The sequence below is a fragment of the Lampetra planeri genome, chromosome 10 (assembly GCF_965212315.1).
Source record: "Lampetra planeri chromosome 10, kcLamPlan1.2.h2, whole genome shotgun sequence".
In the NCBI taxonomy this organism is placed as follows: domain Eukaryota; kingdom Metazoa; phylum Chordata; class Hyperoartia; order Petromyzontiformes; family Petromyzontidae; genus Lampetra; species Lampetra planeri.
Window position 1 is genome coordinate 15,352,450 of NC_136116.1, and position 22,034 is coordinate 15,374,483.

The window sequence follows — 22,034 nt, forward strand, 5'->3', positions numbered from 1 at the left end:
CTCGTTGTCATGATTGTTGCTTAAAGCGGTCTTTGTACACCGATGGCGTTCCAGCACACAATATCCCTCCAGTGAGGATGGTGATGGAGCAGCCAACACTATTCCAGCCATTCAACCCAATCGAGCAGACACACACCTGTACAACTGGATGCATTACGGTGCCATTGCTTATATCTGTTGACCCCTTGCCCACAACTATTATCTGCGCGGTCAGGTCGAGCTGGTATCCGTATTACCCACAATTATACAATTAATAACAAAAGGGAGGATGGCGTCAAGAAGCATAACCCATCAGGCAAACTTCGGTCATCCTCGCAGTGGCTTTTGGCGAACCGTTAAACAAAGATGATCACTGCATCGCGCGCTTTCAGATGCGCTTCTGGGGCCGTCTGGAACGCTCTTCCTTCCGATATTCGGAAGCCACTTGAGCTATGCACTTTTAAATAATGTAGATTGAAAACGAATTTCTTTAGAACTGAATCTTGTGTTGATGGGCCTTCCCCCGCACCTCCGATTAGCATGGTTGGCTATGTACGGTGTGAACGAAGTTCAGCTTATTTACATATAAGTGGCCGATTGTTTCCGGCATTGGCATATAAAAAGGAGGCTGTGCACTGACATTTAACCTGCTAACAATGCCACAGATGGGCTCAGGGACACCCAACTTTCACTCGTGGAGATGCACAAGTGGCAGAGAGAGGTGGGCACTAAGTTCGTCTGCTGTTTCTCATGGATACGATAACTGCACACACAAACACGTTCTGTAATTTTTGCACTTTATTTTTCCCACCAGCTCTGAGGGATACAAAATGTATATCGAGTAAAAAACACATTCACATAGTGCTTTACACAGATTATAGCCTCGTTCATTCACACTGGAAATGAACTGAGTCCTTCAGTGAGTCATTCAGATTCCGGTCCAGGGCTCTGTCAGCATGGGTTCTCTGCTGTGGATGACGATTCCCACAATGCAACAGAGGAACTATTCGTTGTAAATTGAATCATACTTTTAAAAAATGCTACTTTATACATTTTTGTGATACATTGGGGCATGGGAATAAAGCGAGAGGGGGAGATGACTCATCTGCGCAACTTTATGACAGAAATGGAAAACCTTATTTCACCAAAAAAGTCTTCATGGGCCCAAGTGGCTGCTTTATTAGTGACACGAAACCAGTGCTATTTTTTACGTCCAGATTCCAGGTCTGATTTATCGTTCTTCTACAGGCAATCCAGGCACAAGATAAATGTTACCCCTCTTTGCCACACTGCCACATACCGTGTATGTATGTGCGTGAGAGGCAATTTCAAAAGAGTGGCTGGGTGGCACAGTGTAACGTTAGTGCCTAACGGCAATTAGTTCCTGAATTCGATTCCCAAGGGACATTTATCTTTGGAGTTTGTTTGCTCTTCCAATGTTCTCCAAAGGTTCCTTCCGAGTTCTCTGGTTTCCTCCCAAAGCTTAAAACAACCCCCATAATGTAACCGGTGTTGGTCAAACATCCCGATACTGACAAAAATACCAGCAGATTACGTAAAAATCGGCCCCTACTGCAAACCTTGGCAGGACCATTCTGAAAGAGTCTTGAAACTCAGCGAGGCTTACTGAGTAAACAAGTGAATGAATAATAACATAACAATCAAAACCAGTTTGCCCACCACCACATTGCAATATAAAGAGTTAGTGTTCATGTATCTCACAGTATTCTCAAGATTTTAAGTATTTTCCCACAGCCCTTTTGTTGTGATACAGCACACAAACACGACGAATGTAATATTGAGCCATTTGTGTCTGTACGTCAATCATGAATATAAAGCATTCAAATCCACACGTACTGCTGGTGTCCTGAGCAAGAGTGAGCATACACGAGGTGATTGTGTTCAACAGAGAGTGTTCAACAGAGAGTGTTCAACAGAGAGTGTTCAACAGAGAGTGTGCGCGTGTCTCACGCCAGCTCGTCGCGGCGTGTGCGCGCGTGACAAATGTCTCAAATAGAGATTTGATCCTCAAAGATGGCCAGCAGCACCATGATGCCCCACCCTGCCAGCAGGCCCACGTTCTGCAGCGCAAACACCACCCACGGGAATTTACCGGTGACTTTCATCAGCTCCGGCATCTGTGTGGGGGAGCGCACAGAGAGCGTGACCATTAAATATCGCGTCCCAGCGTGCCGCTTGAGGCAATTTCGTGCACGCGTAAACTCTACGCGTGTGTGAAAATAATTTTACAATTTTACGAAGTCGTATCAGTAGTGTGGAGTACATTTAAATGCGTGCTGTTGTGGAATGCTCGTCGCACAGACTACGTTTGTGAACAGGGCACAGTGCATTCATGCACCAGGTGTAAGCATACATCTTGCCATATTGAAGAATAATACACAATTGACATAAACACACACTAGAGATCTCCTAACTATGCATGACTTGGGAATTTACGATTTTCCGAAATCAGATTTTCATATTTCTATGCCTAAATCGTCAGATTCATTTCATACCTTCGGATTAAAAAGTATAACATTTGAATAATTTGTATTTAAGTACTAAATGCAACAATTTCAACGTTAAACATGAATTAATAGTTTCGATTTAAAGCTTTCGTGACTGCAGGGATTCATCTTCTTGGTTCTTTCGGTAAAGTCACGTAGAAGGGAAGTAATAAAATAATATTTTTTATTATTTTATTACTTCCCTTCTACGTGACTTTACCGAAAGAACCAAGAAGATGAATTAATAGCTTTAAATGTTAAATATTTGTTTTAGTTGTTTTAAAATAAAGTTCAAACTGTAAAACGATCATTCTGATATAAACATTTTAAGTTGTATTTCAGACGTCACTCCGTGTCAGGTCAGTTCTAAAACGATGTTAATTTGGGAACACCCGAAATTGAAATCTAGGTTTCTGTGGTTCTTCAGATGAATTAGAAAATCGGGGAACATGTTCTTTAATGGCAGAGATAATATCAAAGAATGAGATCCAAATTCAATTCCATGAAGAGATTGTCGACCCTATGAATCGTTGACATTCACTTTCAAAGGCTTTAGTTGTATCCCGTGATAAAGAATATTAGTGAATATTCCATCAGCTATGAAATCAAAATAATTCTGATGATGATTAAAACAATGATGGATAATGAAGATAATGATGCCAACCATTATGATCTACGATATTTGAAAATGCTGAGAAATTGCTGCTACCACCGCATCCCAGGTACTGGTACAGGGCATCGCACGACATCCCATCGGGCTGCAACCCCAGCAGCAGGCGCTAGAGGGCAGACAGCGAACTGCACGAGTCGCCATAAACTAACATGCAAGGTGGGTTGGGTGATATCGATAATTATATTATCTAGGCTCATGATGCACACATCTAGAGCCGGATTCGGGGAGGCAATCGGGATAATTCTCCAGGCCCCAAGCGGCGGGGGAGGGGAGGGGTCTGTTCTGGTGTCCTGGTGCAGAGATTCACAAATCCCTCCCTGATGCATATACTCACATGTGAAACCCCGTATTTGTTGACCAATATATGCTCTATGTATTTAACATGACCACTGCGTCCTTAAGAAATCACACACATTAAGCACAACATTGTGCTTAATGTTGAAAACATTGTTGAGAACACTGTAAATCTATTTTTTTTAAACTGTGAACTGCAACCCTGAATTGTGGCAATTCGTCGAATCGTCCCACTCCAAGGGTTCACCTCCCAGTTTGGTGATCAACAATCATGGTTTTGACGCGTCGTCTTTGGAGAGCTGTCCTGGTGAGATGTGCATCGCACCCTTAGAGGCCATGAACAACATGTGTCCAAATTTAACTGTGGAAAGTTCACGTGGATTCACATTCTACATTGCAGCCACTCTTAACTGATCATGGTCTCGGGTTGTTAATTCCCTAGGTACTCATCAGAGCTGGGTGTAGCGTGTAGCCACCACGCGTGGTGCGTCAGTGGCTGCGAGCCGGTGTGGCGTGGGCGGGGCACTGACCAAGTCGACGAGAGAGATGTAGTAGAACATTCCGGCGGTTACAGAAAATATCCACTGCTGCACAATGGTGTCATTGGAGAGGGACAGGCCCACGTAGAGCCCCGTGAAGGCCGTGAGGGAGCTAATGAAGTTGAGGACGAGGGCTGGACACACTCTCATCCCGGAGTTCAGCAGCGCTGCAAAGTCCCCTGAGCGTCCGAGGAGAAAGGGGTGGGGGGGGGGGCGTGCGGTGTGAGCACACGTGCCAGCGGCTCTGCGGTTCTGAGATTCACAAGCTCTGTGGCATTGTATGAACGTATGTTGAACTTCTTTCGTACCGTACAGACTATAGCAATTCAACATTCATCGCTTCTGTGATCAGCCAACTTTAAGGACCCTATTTAAAACGTTTAAACGAAGCGCATTATTTTATTTCATTTCTAACTACGTGACTTTACCGAAAGAACCAAAAAGAAAGCTTCAAATCAAGATTGAAGCGCATTCTCACCACAATTATCCAGAGACTGACCGACGACACAGCGTGGATTTGAAAAGCGTCCAAATGCGCCCCCATTTCAAGATGCAGCCCAAACACACAAAAGCAGGGAGGACGTGGGCGAATCGCACAGAAGCGGGTCACCTATCTCGTGAGGAACCTCGTGAAAGAAGATGGCGAGCGAAGTGGTCAGGCCCGCGCGGTTAGAGGCCGAGAAGGCAGCACCCATGGCGAGCCCGTCGGCGAAGTTGTGGATGCTGTCGCCAACCAGGATCATGATGGCCAGGGAACTCATTCCTGGGGAGTCGCGCAGGCATCACCACAGATGTGCTCGGGTCAAGCAGCGCTGCAACCGTTGGGAATTGTGGAGCATTAAATGCCCGCAGATGTGCGTCCAAGTCCATTTGCCCCCTCAAATAGCCAGGCAGAGGAGGCGGACAGCCTGCTGCAGCAAGAGCCTGGGAGAGCAGTCCAGGGCACGTGGACTCGTTCACAGCCATCGAATGTTACCAACTGAAACCACCGCAGGAAAGCAGTGCAGGGTGGATCAGGGGCACACCGATTAGCACCGCACTGCACTATAAATCCAGCAACCCGAGTTTGATTCCTGTTTGCAGCCAACATCAGCGGTGAGTATTATCTGAATCAGTTCTGGGTCTCCACGTTCGCCAACCTGCATTGCACGGCGTGGTGAAGAATGGTCAAACTTCCCATGACTGAAATGCCGGTAAGAACAACAAACTAAAGACAAAACGTGAATGGACAAAGGGCGGTAACCTCTTATTATCATTGCAGCTCAGAGGGTTGGTAAATCTAACCCACGTGATAACAATCGGGCATAAAAGCTCAAGTGAAGCACACGGCTGTCGAGGACCTGACCTTTGAACGTGCCACGATGCTTCGGAAGCGCGGCCGACGTCGGTGTCACCTCGGCCTCTTCCTCCGTGTCCTGGGAGGGAGCGGCACGGCACATTGGCATCCCCCAGTGCCAGCGGCACAGCAACCCTGTCTCTCACACGCTTACTGTAGCTTTCAAGTGGCAGACACTACTGATAATACTTGAAACAAGTGTCATTATTTGCATTATTATCATACTATTACTCTTTAGCGGAGATAGATTTGGTATTATCCTGTAGGAAAGCGAGCTCAGTGATTATACTATGGGACCGATGTGGAACGACAAGGATGGCAGCAGCATGGAGCGTGCGGTGTTCCGTGTGAGCGTAGCCACGTGGGTGGCGGCAGTGCTCACGAGGCGTGTGGTGGAGGCCGTGCCGCGTCCGGCCTTGCCGGCTCTGAACGAGTCGCGCAGCGCCAGGTCGTGCGAGTGTCCGCAGTGGTTCTGCTGCTGCTGCTGCTCGCGTTCCTGGCCGCCGTCCTGCTGTGGATGAGGAGCAGTAGCACTGCGGTTAGCCGCAAACGCACTACCAGTGCACGTCCAGCAAGATCGGCTCTTCCCCAACACTGCTCTGCTGTTCTCCAAAACCTCACATCCGATTGGCACGGTTGGCTACGCACGGTGCGAACGAAGTTCAACAAACATTCAAACATCCAGTGATCAGCTCGTCCCCAACACTGCGCTCCTCTTCTCGGCAACCTCCCACACATGCCCGTATATTATCTAAAGCAACGTAATTATAATCACATCTTGACACAATCTGCTGAGAAGTTAGTTTAAATGTTTAATTGTGTATGTGGGATGTCAGATTAAATCTCGAGCTCCTTTATGTGTAAATTACTCTCACGGTGTAATACTGTGCTCAGAGATTTTGCATATTATAAAAATATATATGCAGACACGCAAGTGTGCATTTATCACCGACATATTTTGTCCTGCCAGGTGATTGTTGTTAAAACCAAGTCAGGCAGCCACCTGTGTGGTCTGTGTGTTTGCTCTTTGTCTGCTGCATCGGCAATAAAACATTCCACACGCCCAGCAGGTCTGTCCGTGATGAAGCGTCGACCAATCACTTGGAGCATTCACCCCAGACACAGAAGATGTCGGCATGAACAAACGTCAACACACTCTGTGGCCAGACAATTGTAAACGTACGATGTTTATGTTCCACGTAGTAAGTGTTTCTTGTTTTCACTTAAAAGGCTTCTGCTCCGAATTAATTATTGACTGGCAATCCCAGCTGTAATTGTTTTATACGTGTGAAGGATATCACATTCCCATTTCGCAACGTGCAGTTTTTTTACATTCACACATCTTCAGTTGTTATTTTACAGTTTGCAAATGTTTTGGCAATTGCCTCTTTCTTTGCAGTGTTTGTTTCCAAATCTTCCTTCCTGCAGCTGCTGTTCTGCATTTGACACAAAGTGGACCCCCGCCTACCTATAGGGTGCAACCTAAACCTTGTGTACGGGATGCCAGGAGAAACATCTACACTCCGCGGGTCGAAGGGCTCCTCGCGAGTTCCAATGGCGTGCCCGGCACTCATTGCCGAGGAGCGACCGTGGGGGCGGAACTGATCGGAGTTGAAGACGGAGAACATTGACGTCGAATTGGTTGTCAGGAAAACAACCAAATAGATATAAGGGGTCGTTTGGGAGACCGTCCTCGGAGAAATGAACGGATTGGCGGAGAGTCGTGGAACGTTCCAGAAAGAACGGAGAAGAGAATGAAAGGAGGGAGAGATGGGGGGTTCGGGGCGCCAACTGAGCGCAGCGACTCCCTGGTGTGTGACGACACGCTGTGCGGAAGACGTGATAAAGGCGATGTTCAAGTCTCACCCGGGCTAGAACTCCTCTACACTTGTAACGCCAGAAGTGGCAAAGTCACACGATTGAAGCCCTTCAGCTGGAAAGAGTCAACCATCCATCAGACATCAGCCAAGTCTCCCCGTGCTGTGCGTGTCAGCTCTCCTCGGCGCTGAAACACGTTCCTATGTTTGGGTCCCAGCGTATATATGAGGTGCTTGTTCAAGGAATTTTCAACGAGTGCTTATCAGGGATGATTTGGCAAAATAACGAAATGCTTTTGTAAAGAGGCTGCTCTTCCAAATTACATGCCTGAACTTGAATCAGTAAAACAAAGGGCCCTTGTGCATGCGGCCTTACACCCAGACGCGACATGCGCCAGTGCCGTGCACGTGAACTCGCTGCGATGCGGCATGTCGCTATCGCACGCTACTGACAAAGTAGCTCACTCCAAGGCCCTGCCCGCAGACCGCGCCTGCATGTAAGGCTTGCATCGTCACAATGAGGTGCCGCTCGCGTACCCCTTGAGATGAAGCGATCAGCAAATGGAAGATCTTCTCCACCAAGAAGAAGATGTAGATTCCTCCCAGGAGAGCCATCAGCTTCCACACGTGACTGTTTTTCTCGACAAAGTCCTCCTCGGCGTGGTCGTGACCGTCACCGTGGTCGTGCAGGGCCAGCATCTGCAAGGGAAATGGTTTGCAACCCTCACCAGCCACTCTGAGATCTGTTCCTGCACTTTAGCACGTGCCAGGCGTAGTCAAAAGGTCAAAATGCATTCCTGCTCAAATTATGAGCATTGAGACGTTGGTGCTCATCTCCTCTATAAAGAGCTGAGCCAGTGGTGGTAAATTCCCATTCCCATGGCAGGGTGTGTGATTATATCCAAAGGACGATCACTGTTGACTTCTCCATAAAGTGGTACTCATTGTATCGACCTGCAGAAATGACGGGATGAGTCAACCCCAACCAGGATGTGAACTCGAAACCTTCTATCGTGAGTCATTCACTCGACCGGTGAGCCACCTGGCCGGTTTTACATAACCGAGTGATTGTAATCGAGTGTGTAAGTCAAGAGGCGGAGATTTCCCCCATTGAATATCTGCAAAGCAAACTCACTTGTGCTGCACATTGTGATGACTATGCTCGTCGTGCTTGGGATTGGTTGGCAGATCCCATGTGTATGGGTTACCTCTGAATTTACAACTTAGCCTGAACACATCCGTGTTGCTTAACCGGATAATCACGTGACATTCGCAAGATGGGCCGATAATTGCGATGTCGATTCCCTTCGAGTAATTGGAGCGACATTTTTCAAATTTGGATCACGACGCCACACGCGGTGGTCCGCTCTTGTGAATGACGTCACGCGATCTATAAGGCCCGCCGCAGTATTAATCAGGGCGACCGCTGAATTCGAACCGCGAATCTCTCAAGCAAGCGACGATCCCAGCGCTACCGCTGGGCCGCGCCCCGCACGGCTCCGCCACAGCAAACATCCTCACGGAGCACGGCCCCGCTAGCCTGCTGACAACCCTGCGCCTAGGCACAAATCGCCCAAATGTCATGACTACAGTATTATTTATATATTTTTTAATTCCTTGGAGTAAGCACTTTTCAAATTGCGAGCGATTGACTCTCACGGAATCCCCGCAGTTTGTAAAAGCTGTTACACACACTGCTGTTACACACACTGCTGTTACAAACACTGCTGTTACAAACACTGCACCATTGTTGGGCTGTCGAGAGTGGGGATATTTAATCCGGATTATGGGTTAATCCGGAATGCGGCTGTTTCTTTAACTATTCACTACGGGCACCCAGTTTTTAATGAGTGGCGCCTCGCTCAAACTTGTGTGACTGCACCTGCACTTGGGCGATAAGAGCATCATGTGTATCCCTAGCAATGACTGATATTTGTACATATATGGCCCTTTCTGTCACTCCACTGCTGGATGAAGGCGCCCCGTGCCGTGTTCGTCGTGGGGGTTGTTTGACCATACCCGCACATCACTTCACCACGCTGGGCAATGTGGGGTGAAGCAAGACGCTTAGACGTGGGGGCATAGAAGTACGGTACAACGTGCCCACCGTCTATAAGTTCTGTAGTCACCGATGACAATCTAAGAGTGTGCGTGGTGGACATCTATGCAAGAACTATACAGGCTCAAAACTATTAGCTTCGGAGATCATGTCAGAGCAGGTGCATTTTTATTTTTCAAACGTGGACCTAGGGTGATATGTTGTCTCGAACCAACACTTCTCCAATGTAATTAACGAGTTCCATAAATTTCAACAACAAAAAATAAGCAGACGAATGATCCATTCCCCATATCTGTACCTCCACATCCAAAATAAAAGTAGATTGCATACATCCCATCAGCCAAGTGTTGTTCAAACCAGACGCACCTCGGGAATCAGGTGCAAGGTGGCATCTCCGGAGAGGGTGCCCACAGCCAGAGCGATGAACGTCTGCAGGATGACTCGGTACGTCTCCTGGCACGAGGTGAACAGGATGACAGCGACTCCCATCAGGGAGGAAAGGCTCACCACCAGCACCGCCAGGGTTCCATACCCATACTCTGGCGAAGGAAACAGAAAATTGCTCATGAAACACATTGTCGTGATTCACAGACCTTGGTCAACGCACTGCTACGTGAAGGTTTCCTCGTGTGTCGTTTCGGTCGTGGGGGTTGTTTGACCATACTTCACCATGCTGGTCAGTGCAAGTTGGTGATGGGCGCTCGGCAATGCGACTCGGGCCACCGGGTTCAGACTGCAGGGTCATCGCCGCCGCAGCGCCACTCCACCGCAGCTTGTGTTCACGTCGCGAAGAGTGCCACGTGTTTACGATTGGCGCGTGCTAATCTCGTGTGTGCTTAGGCAAAGGCAAAAAGGGTGGCTTTAAAAATATGTGTGTGAAAGGTGGAGGTGAATGTGTAGCAGAGGTTTAAGATTGACAATAAAGGTGACCGAGATGTTTTTTTAACTGCGCGCGGCCTATTCTTGTCTCTGATGTCACGGGTTTTTAATGTTTACTGTGGGCAAAATTCCAAGAATGGACACTTTCATGAACTCACAGCAAACTCCCAATTCTAGCACTGTGCTCCGAGTGCACGTGACGGATGTGTTCCCGATGTTTAATTTGTTCATCTTTGAACAGGGCCGAGGCACGACATTGCAACCGATTCGAGAATAAAAACGGGTTTTGGACTTATCCGAGGTGATGACGTCACGGCACACATTCCGTGAAGTCGGCGTGCGCACCTTGGAGCAAATGGTTGGCGGATCACCGAGAAATTCATGAAACTTTCCAAACCTTAAATCTTGACTTGAAGCTTTCGTGACTGCAGGAATTCATCTTCTTTGGGTCTTTCGGTAAAGTCACGTAGATAGGTTCAAAGAAAATAACAATAAAATAACAAAACTACGACGTTTCGATCTACGTGACTTTAGCGAAAGAACCAAAGAATATGAATTCCTGCAGTCACGAAAGTTTTAAGTCAAAATTTAATTATGTAATTACACGAGAAATAGAACTTCTTAGGGAGATCAGATGCCAACGTGACTGAGCGCGTCATAATAAAGCAATTGGAGCGTGAATGCTCACAAAATAGTGTTGAAAATTGGTAAAGCTTATGGAAATAACTGAGTACATCAAGAAGAAATGAGATCAATATTTACAAAGATCAGGGCCACGTAAAGTATTGGCACATTTGACGTGCCAGCTTGACTGGCACATGAAAGTATATATTCGTGAATTACATGCAAGGCGACGACGCGTGGCGCTGTAAAGTGATAGAATGAGTCTGGGAATAGAATGGAGGCCTAAATTATTAAAAGATGAAGTAGGTGTGTCATGCTTAATTAAGGTTAAACTGAGCGTGTGTGTGCTTGTCCATAGAAGGAGTTGCAGAGCAAGATTCTAGAGAAACAATCGCGATTCTGACACCACGCTCGAGCCCATGCTGGATCCCAAGATCTAACCCGCGCTCAAACACACGATGCCTCAAACCCACGCTTGACCACATTTCCGTAAACAGCTCAATCCCACGCTCAACCCCGTGCCAGATCTCTCCGCACGTGAACACGCGGCCATTCCGATTCCGTCTAAACGTTTCTGCGACGACACAATTGATGCCTTCCATCGGTTGGTGACCGCGTGGCATCGCTTCCCATTGGCCACGCATGCGTCGTCCCTCCTTAATTCACGGACAACATTGTGTCGCCACCACGGCGCGAGCGAGTCGAGGTGAGCGTGGGGTGACGGTGAAGGTGAAGATGGGCTAGGCTCCTCACTCTCCACAGTGGTGGGGGCCGCGCCGGGCGCCGTCGCCTCCTGGTCGCCGTGGGCCTGGCAGGCCCCGCTCAGCAGCTGCTGGACGATGGCCACGGCGAGCGCGGAGAAGTTGCGCCGGACGACGCCGCTCGAATTGAAGTCGAAGACGTCGCAGAGCTCGTGCGCGCTGTAGCACGTCTCCTCGGGGCCGCGGTGCTTCTCCTCCTCCTCGTCGTCGTGGTGGTGCGCCTGCTCCTCCTCGTGGCCCCCGTGCCCTTCCTCCGTCTTGCCCAGATGAAGGAGCTCGAGCAAGGCCGCCAGGTCTGCCGCACGACAGCGCGCTCGTCAGCCCCGAGACGTGGCCAAGGCGGCTGCGGTGGCTCCGTGTGCGAGTGGGATGCAAGGTTAAGCGATCTCGAGAAAGATGCAGTCTTCTACGTATTATAAGTCGCAATCTGTTTGAGCGTAATTTCTAAACATATTGGGGCGCATCATATAATGCCGGAGGTTGTGAGCGAGACAGATTTGTGTAACTGGATTGATGCCAGGCACAGGTTTGGGGTGCGTCTTCCTTTCCGGAGCGTCTTATAAACCAGAGAATATGGTAATGGTGTTGTGTGTATAGCAGAATGTGGATATGTTACACAACGTACAATGTTTGGCTTTCCTGACACTCATCTAAAGGTTCGCAATGCAGGTTTTAACATTTTGTGTCCTGAATGATCAAACCTTTAAAACCTGGCGGTGGCTGTGGGATTGTCCTCCCTCACCACTCACCGCCCCCTCTTACCTCGTGAGAATCGGTGTTCTTTGCGCTCATTTGCCTTGGTATTTATGATCGCTCCAAGCCCGTGCCAACTGGATTCAGAGTTTTATTAGAGGCTCTATATTTTTGCACTCATTTATGATTCTCTTCATTTCATAATATCGGGTTATCGGGGTCCGTTGCAGCAACTCGCACACGGACGCAGGCAGCGCGCTATGTATCATCACAGAGCCATGCCGCCCAATGTCGCAATGGTTCTTCTGCACTTAACCGGTGCCTAATCCACGCCGCCGACTGCACGGGCTGCGTTGAAGTCTGCCGGCTAAACTCTGCACTCTGCTCAGCCGCGAGACTGATTGTGTTCGTGAAGCTCTGCCCGGTTCAATCCGCAAGTGGGAACAATGTGGCTGCTATGATCCACATCGCCATGAAGTTACTAAAGGCCTCCTTTATAAATCAACATCGCAGCTCCAAGCGTGTTGCCCATCACCAAGAGTGATCTTACAAGTGAGTGACGTCTGAGTTATTGTTGTGGTTGTCACGAGTAGAGGTGTTCATTTCGGATCGAGTCGTCCGGCCAACGTACGAACAGCGACATCGTCTCGTAGTCTATGGCTCCAAGAGGGATGTTGGTCGTGAAGTCACCCACACCGCTAACACTGCACTCACTCCCCCGCTTGCCCACATGATGTGAACGCACCTCGCAATCTCTCTTACGTCAGTGTTGCTCCGTGCAGCATCAGAAGGTATGCGTTGTGTTGGGATATTACATTTATACAATCACCAACACCGGTTTCAATCGCTATCTATCTGTGATCGGCGGGATGAATGTCACGTGAATTCCAACGAGACCTAACCATTTAAAGGGCTTGAGAACGTTTAGACACAGCGCCTTTAATTTATAATTATTAATAACAGGATATCCACCCCTCTCGGATGTGTTGATGGATTGCGCCGCGTGTCTTTGTTGGGCACAAAGTCCGACGTTTCGCTTCGTGGGCTGGGATCTGGGACGTCGCTCCCCGAAACCGCGCGGCAGAGTCGCCGCGCGGCAAAGACGCCGCGCAGCAAAGACGCCGTGCGGCGACGGCGGCGGAGCGACAAATCGCGCAGCCCCCGAGAATACCTTGCTCGGTCATGGCGTCGGGCGCGCTGCTGTGCGTGCGGAATATGTGGTCGAGGAAGAAGTCTGGGCCGAGGAGCGCGTGCCTCAAGCAGCGGTGCGCCCCGGCGAGGAAGAGCGTGGCCACGCGCCCGAGCTGCCCTGCCTCCACCGCCCGGGCCGGCACCGCTTTCCGCGCGGCAGCGTCCATGCACTGCGCGTTTTTTAAAACAAATATTACATATAAAACAGGGGAACATAGACATAGGGTAGGGAGGGGGGGGGGGTAGAAAGATAGGGAAGGGGCAAGAAGGAACAGGGCAGAGCGTGAAATATTTCGTGAAATCTTTCATTTAAAAAAGGGGGGGGGGGGGCACATAAAGCAAAGCGTTGAAAAAAAATCGAACTTATGAACGAAGCAAAGTGCCGACTACACCGAGCATCTTCTTGCTTCCTCTGATCGTAAAAAAAAGAGTGAGGGAGGGATTGGCTTCTCCAAACCCCCGTGGTGTCCTTCTCTCTCTTGATCGGTAAAAGCGAGAATCGGTGTTCTGCGCGCTCAATTGCAACACTCGGTTGCATGATTATTTATGACGGCTCCAAGCCCGTGCCAGCTGGATTCAGTCTTATTAGGCTCTGTATTTGTGCACGCATTTATGATTCTATTCACTTTACAATATCCGTTCATAGGGCACCCCTGCTCCTTTGCGGCAACTCGCACACGGACGCATCATCACAGAGCCATGCTGCCCGATGTCGCAATGATTCTTCTGCACTTAACCGGTGCCTAATCCACGCCGCCGACTGCACGGGCTGCGTTGAAGTCTCCCGGCTAAACTCTGCACTCTGGTCAGCAGCGAGACTGACTTTACCGAAAGAACCAAGAATATGAGACTGATTGTGTTCGTGAAACTGTGCTCGGTTCAATTTGCAAATGGAAACAATGTGGCTGCTGTGTTCCACATGGCCATGAGTTTACTAAAGGCCTCCTTTATAAATCCTTTATAAATCCTTTATAAATCCTTTATAAATCCTTTATAAATCCTTTATAAATCCTTTATAAATCAACATCGCGGCTCCAAGCGTGTCGCCAAATTGCCGTAACGATGATGCACAAACGATACGTTGGTTATAGAATTTGATGTGTGGATATGCCCGAAGCAATGAACCCTAACGTGGGCAATGTAATTGATCCCATCATAGCTTGACACCCATGTAACGTGCAGCGGATCTCAATTACAACCGCAAAGCACCACTGTCAGAGTCAGAGCCACTGGGAAGACAAAGGCGGTCGGCCGTGGTGCTGGCCAACCACCCCCTCGTGTTTCGTGCCGGCCTTCATAGGTGGTACTCCCTAACAGCACTTGCCCCAACAGTTGCTTAATGATACACGGGGGATCTATTGTTTTGAGTACCCTGTGTGTGAGTGTAGGGATGAGTGTGGTTTGTATACACTGGCACACTCAGGGCTAAACCCTCGTGTGTGTGCGACTGTGTGTGTGGGTTAGTGATTCTGCCTCGTGTGTGTGTGTTAGTGACTGTGTGTTAGTGACTGTGTGTGTTAGTAGCTGTGTGTGTGTTAGTGATTGCGTGTGTGTGTGAGTGACTGTGTGTGTGTGTTAGTGACTGTGTGTGTGTGTGAGTGACTGTGTGTGTGACTGTGTGTGTGTGTTAGTGACTGTGTGTGTGTGTGAGTGACTGTGTGTGTGACTGTGTGTGTGTGTGTGTTAGTGAATGTGTGTGTGTGTGTGTGAGTGCGTGTGTGTTAGTGGATGTGTGTGTGTGTTAGTGATTGCCGCTGTGTCCCCTCGCTGTGTCCTTGCTCCGTGACCTCCGCATTCCTCTTCCTTCCCCACGTTCACACAGAGCGGCGGTGGTGGTCCATGTTGCGATGGTCGACGATTCGCCTCTGGGCTCACGAATCTCGCGGTGCCTAAACTAGACCTGGGATCCGGCTTCTGGATCCATCTCAACCTCCCGTTACTAATTAGAGCACCGACTGTAAGAGAAGTTTGTTTTGGGCTAGATCGCGTAAAAAGATAAATGTGTCGTGAAAACCCGCCACCACCCGACACAGGCAACTAGTAAGGGCTGACACGTAAACAGAACGTGCCAATTCGTCACTAGTACAGCACTAGCCGGTGTGTTGGAGAGCCAAGCCACAACATTTACAATCTGAGTTCGACGTTTCGCCAGTTATTACAATTAGCTTCATCAGGCGACGTACATGATGCATGTGCATTATGCGAGCCCTTTGATCTTGTCCTTCCTGTCCATTGTGTGTAATAATCCCTATTGAAGTACGCTGCCCTTTGTAGACACGCACTTAAACAATGTATTATTTGATGATTCGCTTCCACGCAGCACTGAGGCGGTAGCGATCTGAACGGTTAAAGGTATTTTTAATTCTTTCAATTTCGATAGATTCTCTAATTAGTCTGGGCCAGTAGTAGCTAGTTTTGCACAAAACTTCAACAAAATCAATTGAGTGTCCTTGTTGGCACTCGTGCTCTGCTACTGCTGACAGTTGTATTTGGGTGAATTTAAAATGTATCTGATGTTCGTTTAGTCTCGTGCTGATCATTCGTCCTGTTTGCCCAGCATCACATTTACCACACGTGCAGTTCATCCTGTACGCATCTTCTGTTGATAGCTTCGGTCTACATCTTTTGATATTTGTCGCGAAAGCCTCCGTGTTAAACAGCGACGGTGTCAGAGTGACGCGGTGTGGGGAGTTGTGACACTCTGCTGAACGCGCTCCCTGCACGGCGCCTTTGCTCACGCATCGCGAGCCAAAAGAAAACCACTTTCTACTACTGGACAATCTGTGAAAAAGAGCTTCACAGCTCATCGGATTCCCCCAATGATAAATAAAGATTCTGAGAGTGATCAAGAGTCTGGTTCTGACGTGCGGTGGGTCGGAATTCGCCGCCAGGAACCTGAGCCGGAGCGCGTCCACACGGAGAGCGGCGGCAGCGGTTGGCGAGAGAGGAGAGAGAGAGGGGGGACATGGAGTAGGGAGAGAGGGGGTAGAGAGAGAGAGGGGGGGGTAGAGAGAGGGGGGGTAGAGAGAGGGGGTAGAGAGAGAGAGGGGGGGGTAGAGAGAGGGGGTAGAGAGAGAGAGGGGGGGGTAGAGAGAAAGGGGGGGGCGACATGGAGTAGGAATAGAGGGGGTAGACAGAGAGGGGGGGCAGAGAGAGGGGGTAGAGAGAGGGGGTAGAGAGAGAGAAGGGGTAAGAAGGAGGAGAGCAGAGCAAGACATCTTTTGTGAAATCTTTCATTTAAAAAGGGGGAGGGGGGGGGGTTACGTAAAGCAAAGCATTAAAAAACGAATTGATGAACGAAGCAAAGTGCCGACTACACCGCGCATCTTCTTGTTTCCTCTGATCGTAAAAAAAAGAGAGAGGAGACAGAGGAGCGAGTGGAGAGAAGAGAGAGGAGAGAGGGAGAGAGGAGCGAGTGGAGGGGGGGCGAGTGGAGGGGGCGAGTGGAGGGGGAGCGAGTGGAGGGGGGGGCGAGTGGAGGGGGCGAGTGGAGGGGGGGCGAGTGGAGGGGGCGAGTGGAGGGGGAGCGAGTGGAGGGGGGGGGCGAGTGGAGGGGGCGAGTGGAGGGGGCGAGTGGAGGGGGGGGGCGAGTGGAGGGGGGGGGCGAGTGGAGGGGGGGGGCGAGTGGAGGGGGGGCGAGTGGAGGGGGCGAGTGGAGGGGGCGAGTGGAGGGGGGGGCGAGTGGAGGGGGGGGCGAGTGGAGGGGGCGAGTGGAGGGGGGCGAGTGGAGGGGGGGGCGAGTGGAAGGGCGGGCGAGTGGAGGGGGCGAGTGGAGGGGGGGCGAGTGGCGCTCTGGGGCCACTCCACCGCCCCAGCTGCTCGCAGGGGACGAGGGCCCCGCCACCCGGCAGCGGTGACGCGGTGGAGTGGGGGGCTCCCCCAACACCCTGTCCCCCCACCGCTTACCCGGTTGTTGACAAAAGTGGCTCCGGCTGTTTGGTTTTATCGGTAAAGTCACGTAGGGAAAATAATAATAATAATAATAGAAATAATAAAAATAATAATAGAAATATTTTGTTTTTACTATTATTTCTATTTCAATTATTTATTATTTATTTTGTTACCTACGTGACTTTAACGAAACAACCTAAGAGTATGAATCCTTGCAGTCATGAAAGCTTAAAATCTAGAATGGCTACGGCTGGTGGAACTACTGGTAACGACGTTATGTACTCTAACAAAACTGTTATGTACTACAACAAAATGATACTTTTTGGTTCTTTCGGTAAAGTCACGTGGGTATAAAATAAAATAAAGCACGACGTTTCGGGCGCAACACAAGCGTCCTTCATCAGGTGCTTTCCCACCAAAGAATATGGATTTCTACAGTCACGAAAGCTTCAAATCAAGATTTTAGAACATTGTTACATACTCTAACAACATTAGCATGGTTGGCTGCGAACGGTGCGAAATAAAGAAATACGTACGATGAGAAAGAGACGTTGCCAAAACCGTCACCTACTATTATATACACGTTTACATTTTGACTTAAAACTTTCGTGACTGCAGGAATTCATATTCTTGGTTCTTTCGGTAAAGTCACGTAGATAGAAAAAAAAATTAAATGTAAATGAAACCAAATTTTATTTTATTTGTATTTTTTATGAATTTCTTTTATTTTTATTGTATTTTCGATCTACGTGACTTTACCGAAAGAACCAAGAATACACGCACGTTTACTTGTCAGGCCACGGTCTCACTGACAGATTCTGTGCTGTGTACACCACTGCTCAGGCAGCAGCAACAGCAGCAGCAGCATTATCAGCAGCAGCAGCATCAGCAGCAGCAACATCAGCAGCAGCATCATCAGCAGCAGCAGGAGCAGCATCAGCAGCAGCAACATCAGCAGCAGCATCAGCATTATCAACAGCAGCATCAGCAGCATAAGCAGCATCAGCATCATCATCAGCAGCATCATCAGCAGCAGCATCATCATCAGCAGCAGCATCAGCAGCAGCAACTTGCAGCAGCAGCATCAGCAGCATTATCATCAGCAGCAGCAGCATCAGCAGCAGCAACTTGCAGCAGCAGCATCAGCAGCATTATCATCAGCAGCAGCAGCATCAGCAGCAGCATCAGCAGCATCATCAGCAGCAGCATCATCAGCAGCAACAACTTGCATCAGCAGCATCATCAGCATCAACAGTAGCATCAGCAGCAGCAACTTGCATCAGCAGCATCATCAGCAGCAGCAACTTGCATCATCAGCAGCAGCATCATCAGCAGCAACTTGCATCATCAGCAGCATCATCATCATCATCAGCAGCATCATCAGCAGCATCATCAGCATCAGCATCATCAGCAGCAGCATCATCAGCATCAGCATCATCAGCAGCAGCAACAACTTGCATCATCAGCAGCATCATCATCAGCAGCATCATCAGCAGCATCAGCAGCATCATCATCATCAGCAGCATCATCAGCAGCATCATCATCATCAGCAGCATCAGCAGCAGCATCATCAGCATCAGCATCATCAGCAGCAGCATCACGGGACGTGCCACCCAAGCGGCTCCCCCGTGGAGGCGCCGCACTGCGCGCTGCCCGCGACCTTTTGGAAGAGGCGCGTGGCGGGAGGGAAGCCGCTCCGCGTAGAGTCCAGCAGCACCAGCGTCTGCGATGAGGAGAGGCCGCTGCTGCCGCCGGCGGCCCTCACGAGGCTGTCCAGGAGGAAGGCGAAGGGCAGGGGGGCGCCCTGGCCCGGCCCGCAGCCGCGGCCGGGCTCCCTCAGCAGGTGCAGCAGCAGCAGCGCCGCGTGAGCGCCACTCACGCCGCCCGCCGCGGGGCCGAGCGGCGCCCACGCGCCCGCCGTGTCGTTGAAGCACTGCGAGCCAGGAGCGGGTGGGTGGGTGAGTGAGTGAGTGAGTGGGTGAGTGAGTGAGTGAGTGGGTGGGTGAGTGAGCGAGTGGGTGGGTGGGTGGGTGCGTGGGTGAGTGGGTGCGTGGGTGAGTGAGTGGGTGCGTGGGTGAGTACGTGGGTGAGTACGTGGGTGAGTGAGTGGGTGAGTGAGTGGGTGGGTGGGTGAGTAGGTGCGTGGGTGAGTGAGTGGGTGAGTGAGTGGGTGGATAAGGGGGGCGGGGGAAGAGACGCGGGCGGTGAGCGCGAGTCGTGCGAGCCGCTTTGTTGTAGAGGTTCACGGTTCGGTAGCGGCGGGCCGCCCTGGTCAATTCAGAACTACGCGACGTCGTCTGCGTCACATGGGATGTTCAAGAGCCACCTGTGGACGTGGTTTTCTCTCCGCTCTAAAACGCAAACCATTGACCGCACATTCCCAGCATTTGGCTTTACACTCAATGTCTGCCACGTGTGAACAACGTGTAAACTATAATTTTGTGTATTAGGAAATCGTAAATTGCGCTCAGTTTCCTGAATATTTACCCCACGTGTCATCGGGAAGAGAATGCCGAGCTGTGAAGAAGTTTGTGTATTCAGGTGCGCACTGCTCAGTGAAGAGCTTTTCAAGGGCGTTACAAGGCGGAATCTTGAGATGTATGGCCTCAAGCTGGCTGTTTACAAGAACATTGTTTTACAATGGGGATGTTAGGCTACGAATCAGGAGTAATAGGATCCTGGCAAAACATTTAGAAAATAAGCCCCTTGCCTCTGACCCTATGGACATGCAGAGGATGCCGGGAATTTCATGGCAGGCTAGAGGGGGAAATGACTCTGGAGCTTGAAAAGAACGTGGAAGGAAGAAACCGTGGACACGATCACGCATCGCTGGAGGTGCTGGGAGGGGGGCACGTGTGCAGATTGGGCAGTCAGCGAGTGGCACCCAGAGGCGTGACACTGCCGGAGCGCGCCAGCTGAGAGAGATCGCCAGCTAAAGTCGTGCCGTCTTGGCGGGAAAGGCTGGCGAGTGTGCGGTGTGGACACCGCTGGCACCATTCACCACTTCGCCGTCGTCAGCAGCTTATTCCATCGTGAAAACAAGTTTCGTTGATCGAAACGCCTGCATGGTGACAACAGCCATCCCGAGCGTGCTAGCGATGCCCAATAACCACCACGGGAATCTTTGTTGTGCCTGTAGACCAGGGCCCCTCAAGCACACTCGCACTACATTTATTTGGGGAGCGGTGGTGCAACGAATACAACTCGCACAGAACGATGGTCACCAGCGTCATGACATGCATCGTCACGATCACCATCATCATCAACTCCAGCGTCAGGGTGAATCCGGTCATCATGACTGAAAGAGAATGGTGGTCGTGATGATTATGACCGTCGTCCTTAAGTTCAGGATGAAGATCATCCCCATCGTCTCGTGCTTGTTAAGAACCCCAACGACAGCATGTCACGATCGCCGTCACACCACATCTACTGCCATCAACCCATCGACACGGACACCATCACTGCCATCACGATGGTGAGAGACCGGACCGAGTCCAGCGACTCTGGGATTCGGGGTCAATCGAGCTGCTGTTGTGTGGCCACACCGCAAGCGGAGTCCAACTTGGGCGGCTCAAATCGACATTCGGTGGTGTAGGGCCCACCCCGGCACCCACGGAGCGCGGGCCGTGTGAGAGACGCGGCTGCCATCAGCGCTGCCCCCCCCCCTCGTACCGGCACGCAGAGCGCCTCGTCCCCACAGCGGGAGCGCGCCAGCAGCGCGGCCAGGGCGCGCGTCTCCTCGGCGCTGGGCTCGGGCGACTCCCCGTCGCCCCCCGAGTCCCAGTCGGGGTTGCCGCTGCCGCTGCTGCTGCCGCTGGGCTGCGCCTCCACGACGGAGCCGAGCAGCGCGGCGAGGCAGAGCACGGCGAGCGGCGCGGTTCGCATCGCGAGTCCGAGCGCGCGGCGCGCGGCGCGTGGCGCGCAGGTTCCTTGGAGCTCGCGGGGGCAGCGAGGGCGAGGGCGGCTGCTGTGGGAGAATGGGAGCTGGGTCCGCGGAATGCCGGGCTGGAGGAGGTGCCAGGGTAGTGGCAGGAGGCGTAACAATGAGGGGGGAGGAGGAGGAGAGGGGCGAGGAGGAGGAACGCGAAGCGGGCTCGAGACGCGCAGAGCCTCCCGCGGCGCGCACCACCTCAGAGTCAGAGTCTTTGTTTACACTGCAGGACGAATCCGATGAGCTATAAAGCTCTTTTTCACAGATGTCCCTGCCCGGGGGCATGCCTGAGCATGGCTTCACGGTTGCACGGCGTTGGCAGCGCACTCCGTAAAGGCGAGCACTCGCCCTCCGATTAGCACGGGTGGATACGTACGGTGCAAAAGAAGTTCAACATACATACACACAGCCTCTGCAATGTCTTCTTCAGGCGACTTCTGGCTGGTGGGCATACACTTGAGGGAGAAACAGGCAGCTCCTCTATGATGTATTTGGCTTACTCTTCCGCGCTGACGTCTTGGAATGATGTGAGAGTACCCGCACCCGAAACCACATCCACTGCACAAACCATGGCAGTAGATGCGGATACCTGCTGATGATGCACAAATGGAAAATAAAAAAAAACTCTCCAGGAGTCGCGTGCGACTCTGGTCACCCAGAACTGACCGTACACCAAACAACGACACAATGCCCAGATCCGCAAATACGAAGGAGACATCGTCACAGCGATCCACCGCGCTGCTCCTGACACGGTTAGCTGGGCGTGAGCACCTGAATGTGACATCGCAGTCTACATCGGCTGCCGTACGACCAGAAGATGATGAAGATGATGATGAAGATGGTGGCGGAGTGGCGCCCAA

At 50.7% G+C, this 22,034-nt stretch overlaps 1 protein-coding gene across 2 annotated transcripts; it reads right to left on the bottom strand.

Annotated features, from left to right (window-relative positions):
- Positions 1 to 759: 759 nt before the first annotated feature.
- LOC144721090 (zinc transporter ZIP12-like) lies at positions 760 to 21,213 on the bottom strand. Of its 2 annotated transcripts, XM_078598445.1 has the most exons (11): positions 20,916 to 21,213; positions 18,904 to 19,176; positions 13,333 to 13,522; positions 11,461 to 11,763; positions 9,571 to 9,743; positions 7,683 to 7,844; positions 5,711 to 5,839; positions 5,338 to 5,407; positions 4,603 to 4,755; positions 3,984 to 4,171; positions 760 to 2,117 (listed from the first exon to the last, which is right to left on the bottom strand). In XM_078598445.1, the coding sequence occupies exons 1-11, from the start codon at positions 21,126 to 21,128 to the stop codon at positions 1,989 to 1,991; spliced, it is 1,983 nt and encodes a 660-aa protein (XP_078454571.1). In that variant the 5' UTR covers positions 21,129 to 21,213; the 3' UTR covers positions 760 to 1,988. The 2 variants fall into 2 exon arrangements, with proteins under 2 accessions (XP_078454571.1, XP_078454570.1); XM_078598444.1 differs by lacking the exon at positions 20,916 to 21,213 and having other exon boundaries at positions 5,711 to 5,836; positions 18,904 to 19,038.
- Between the last annotated feature and the right edge of the window lie 821 nt (positions 21,214 to 22,034).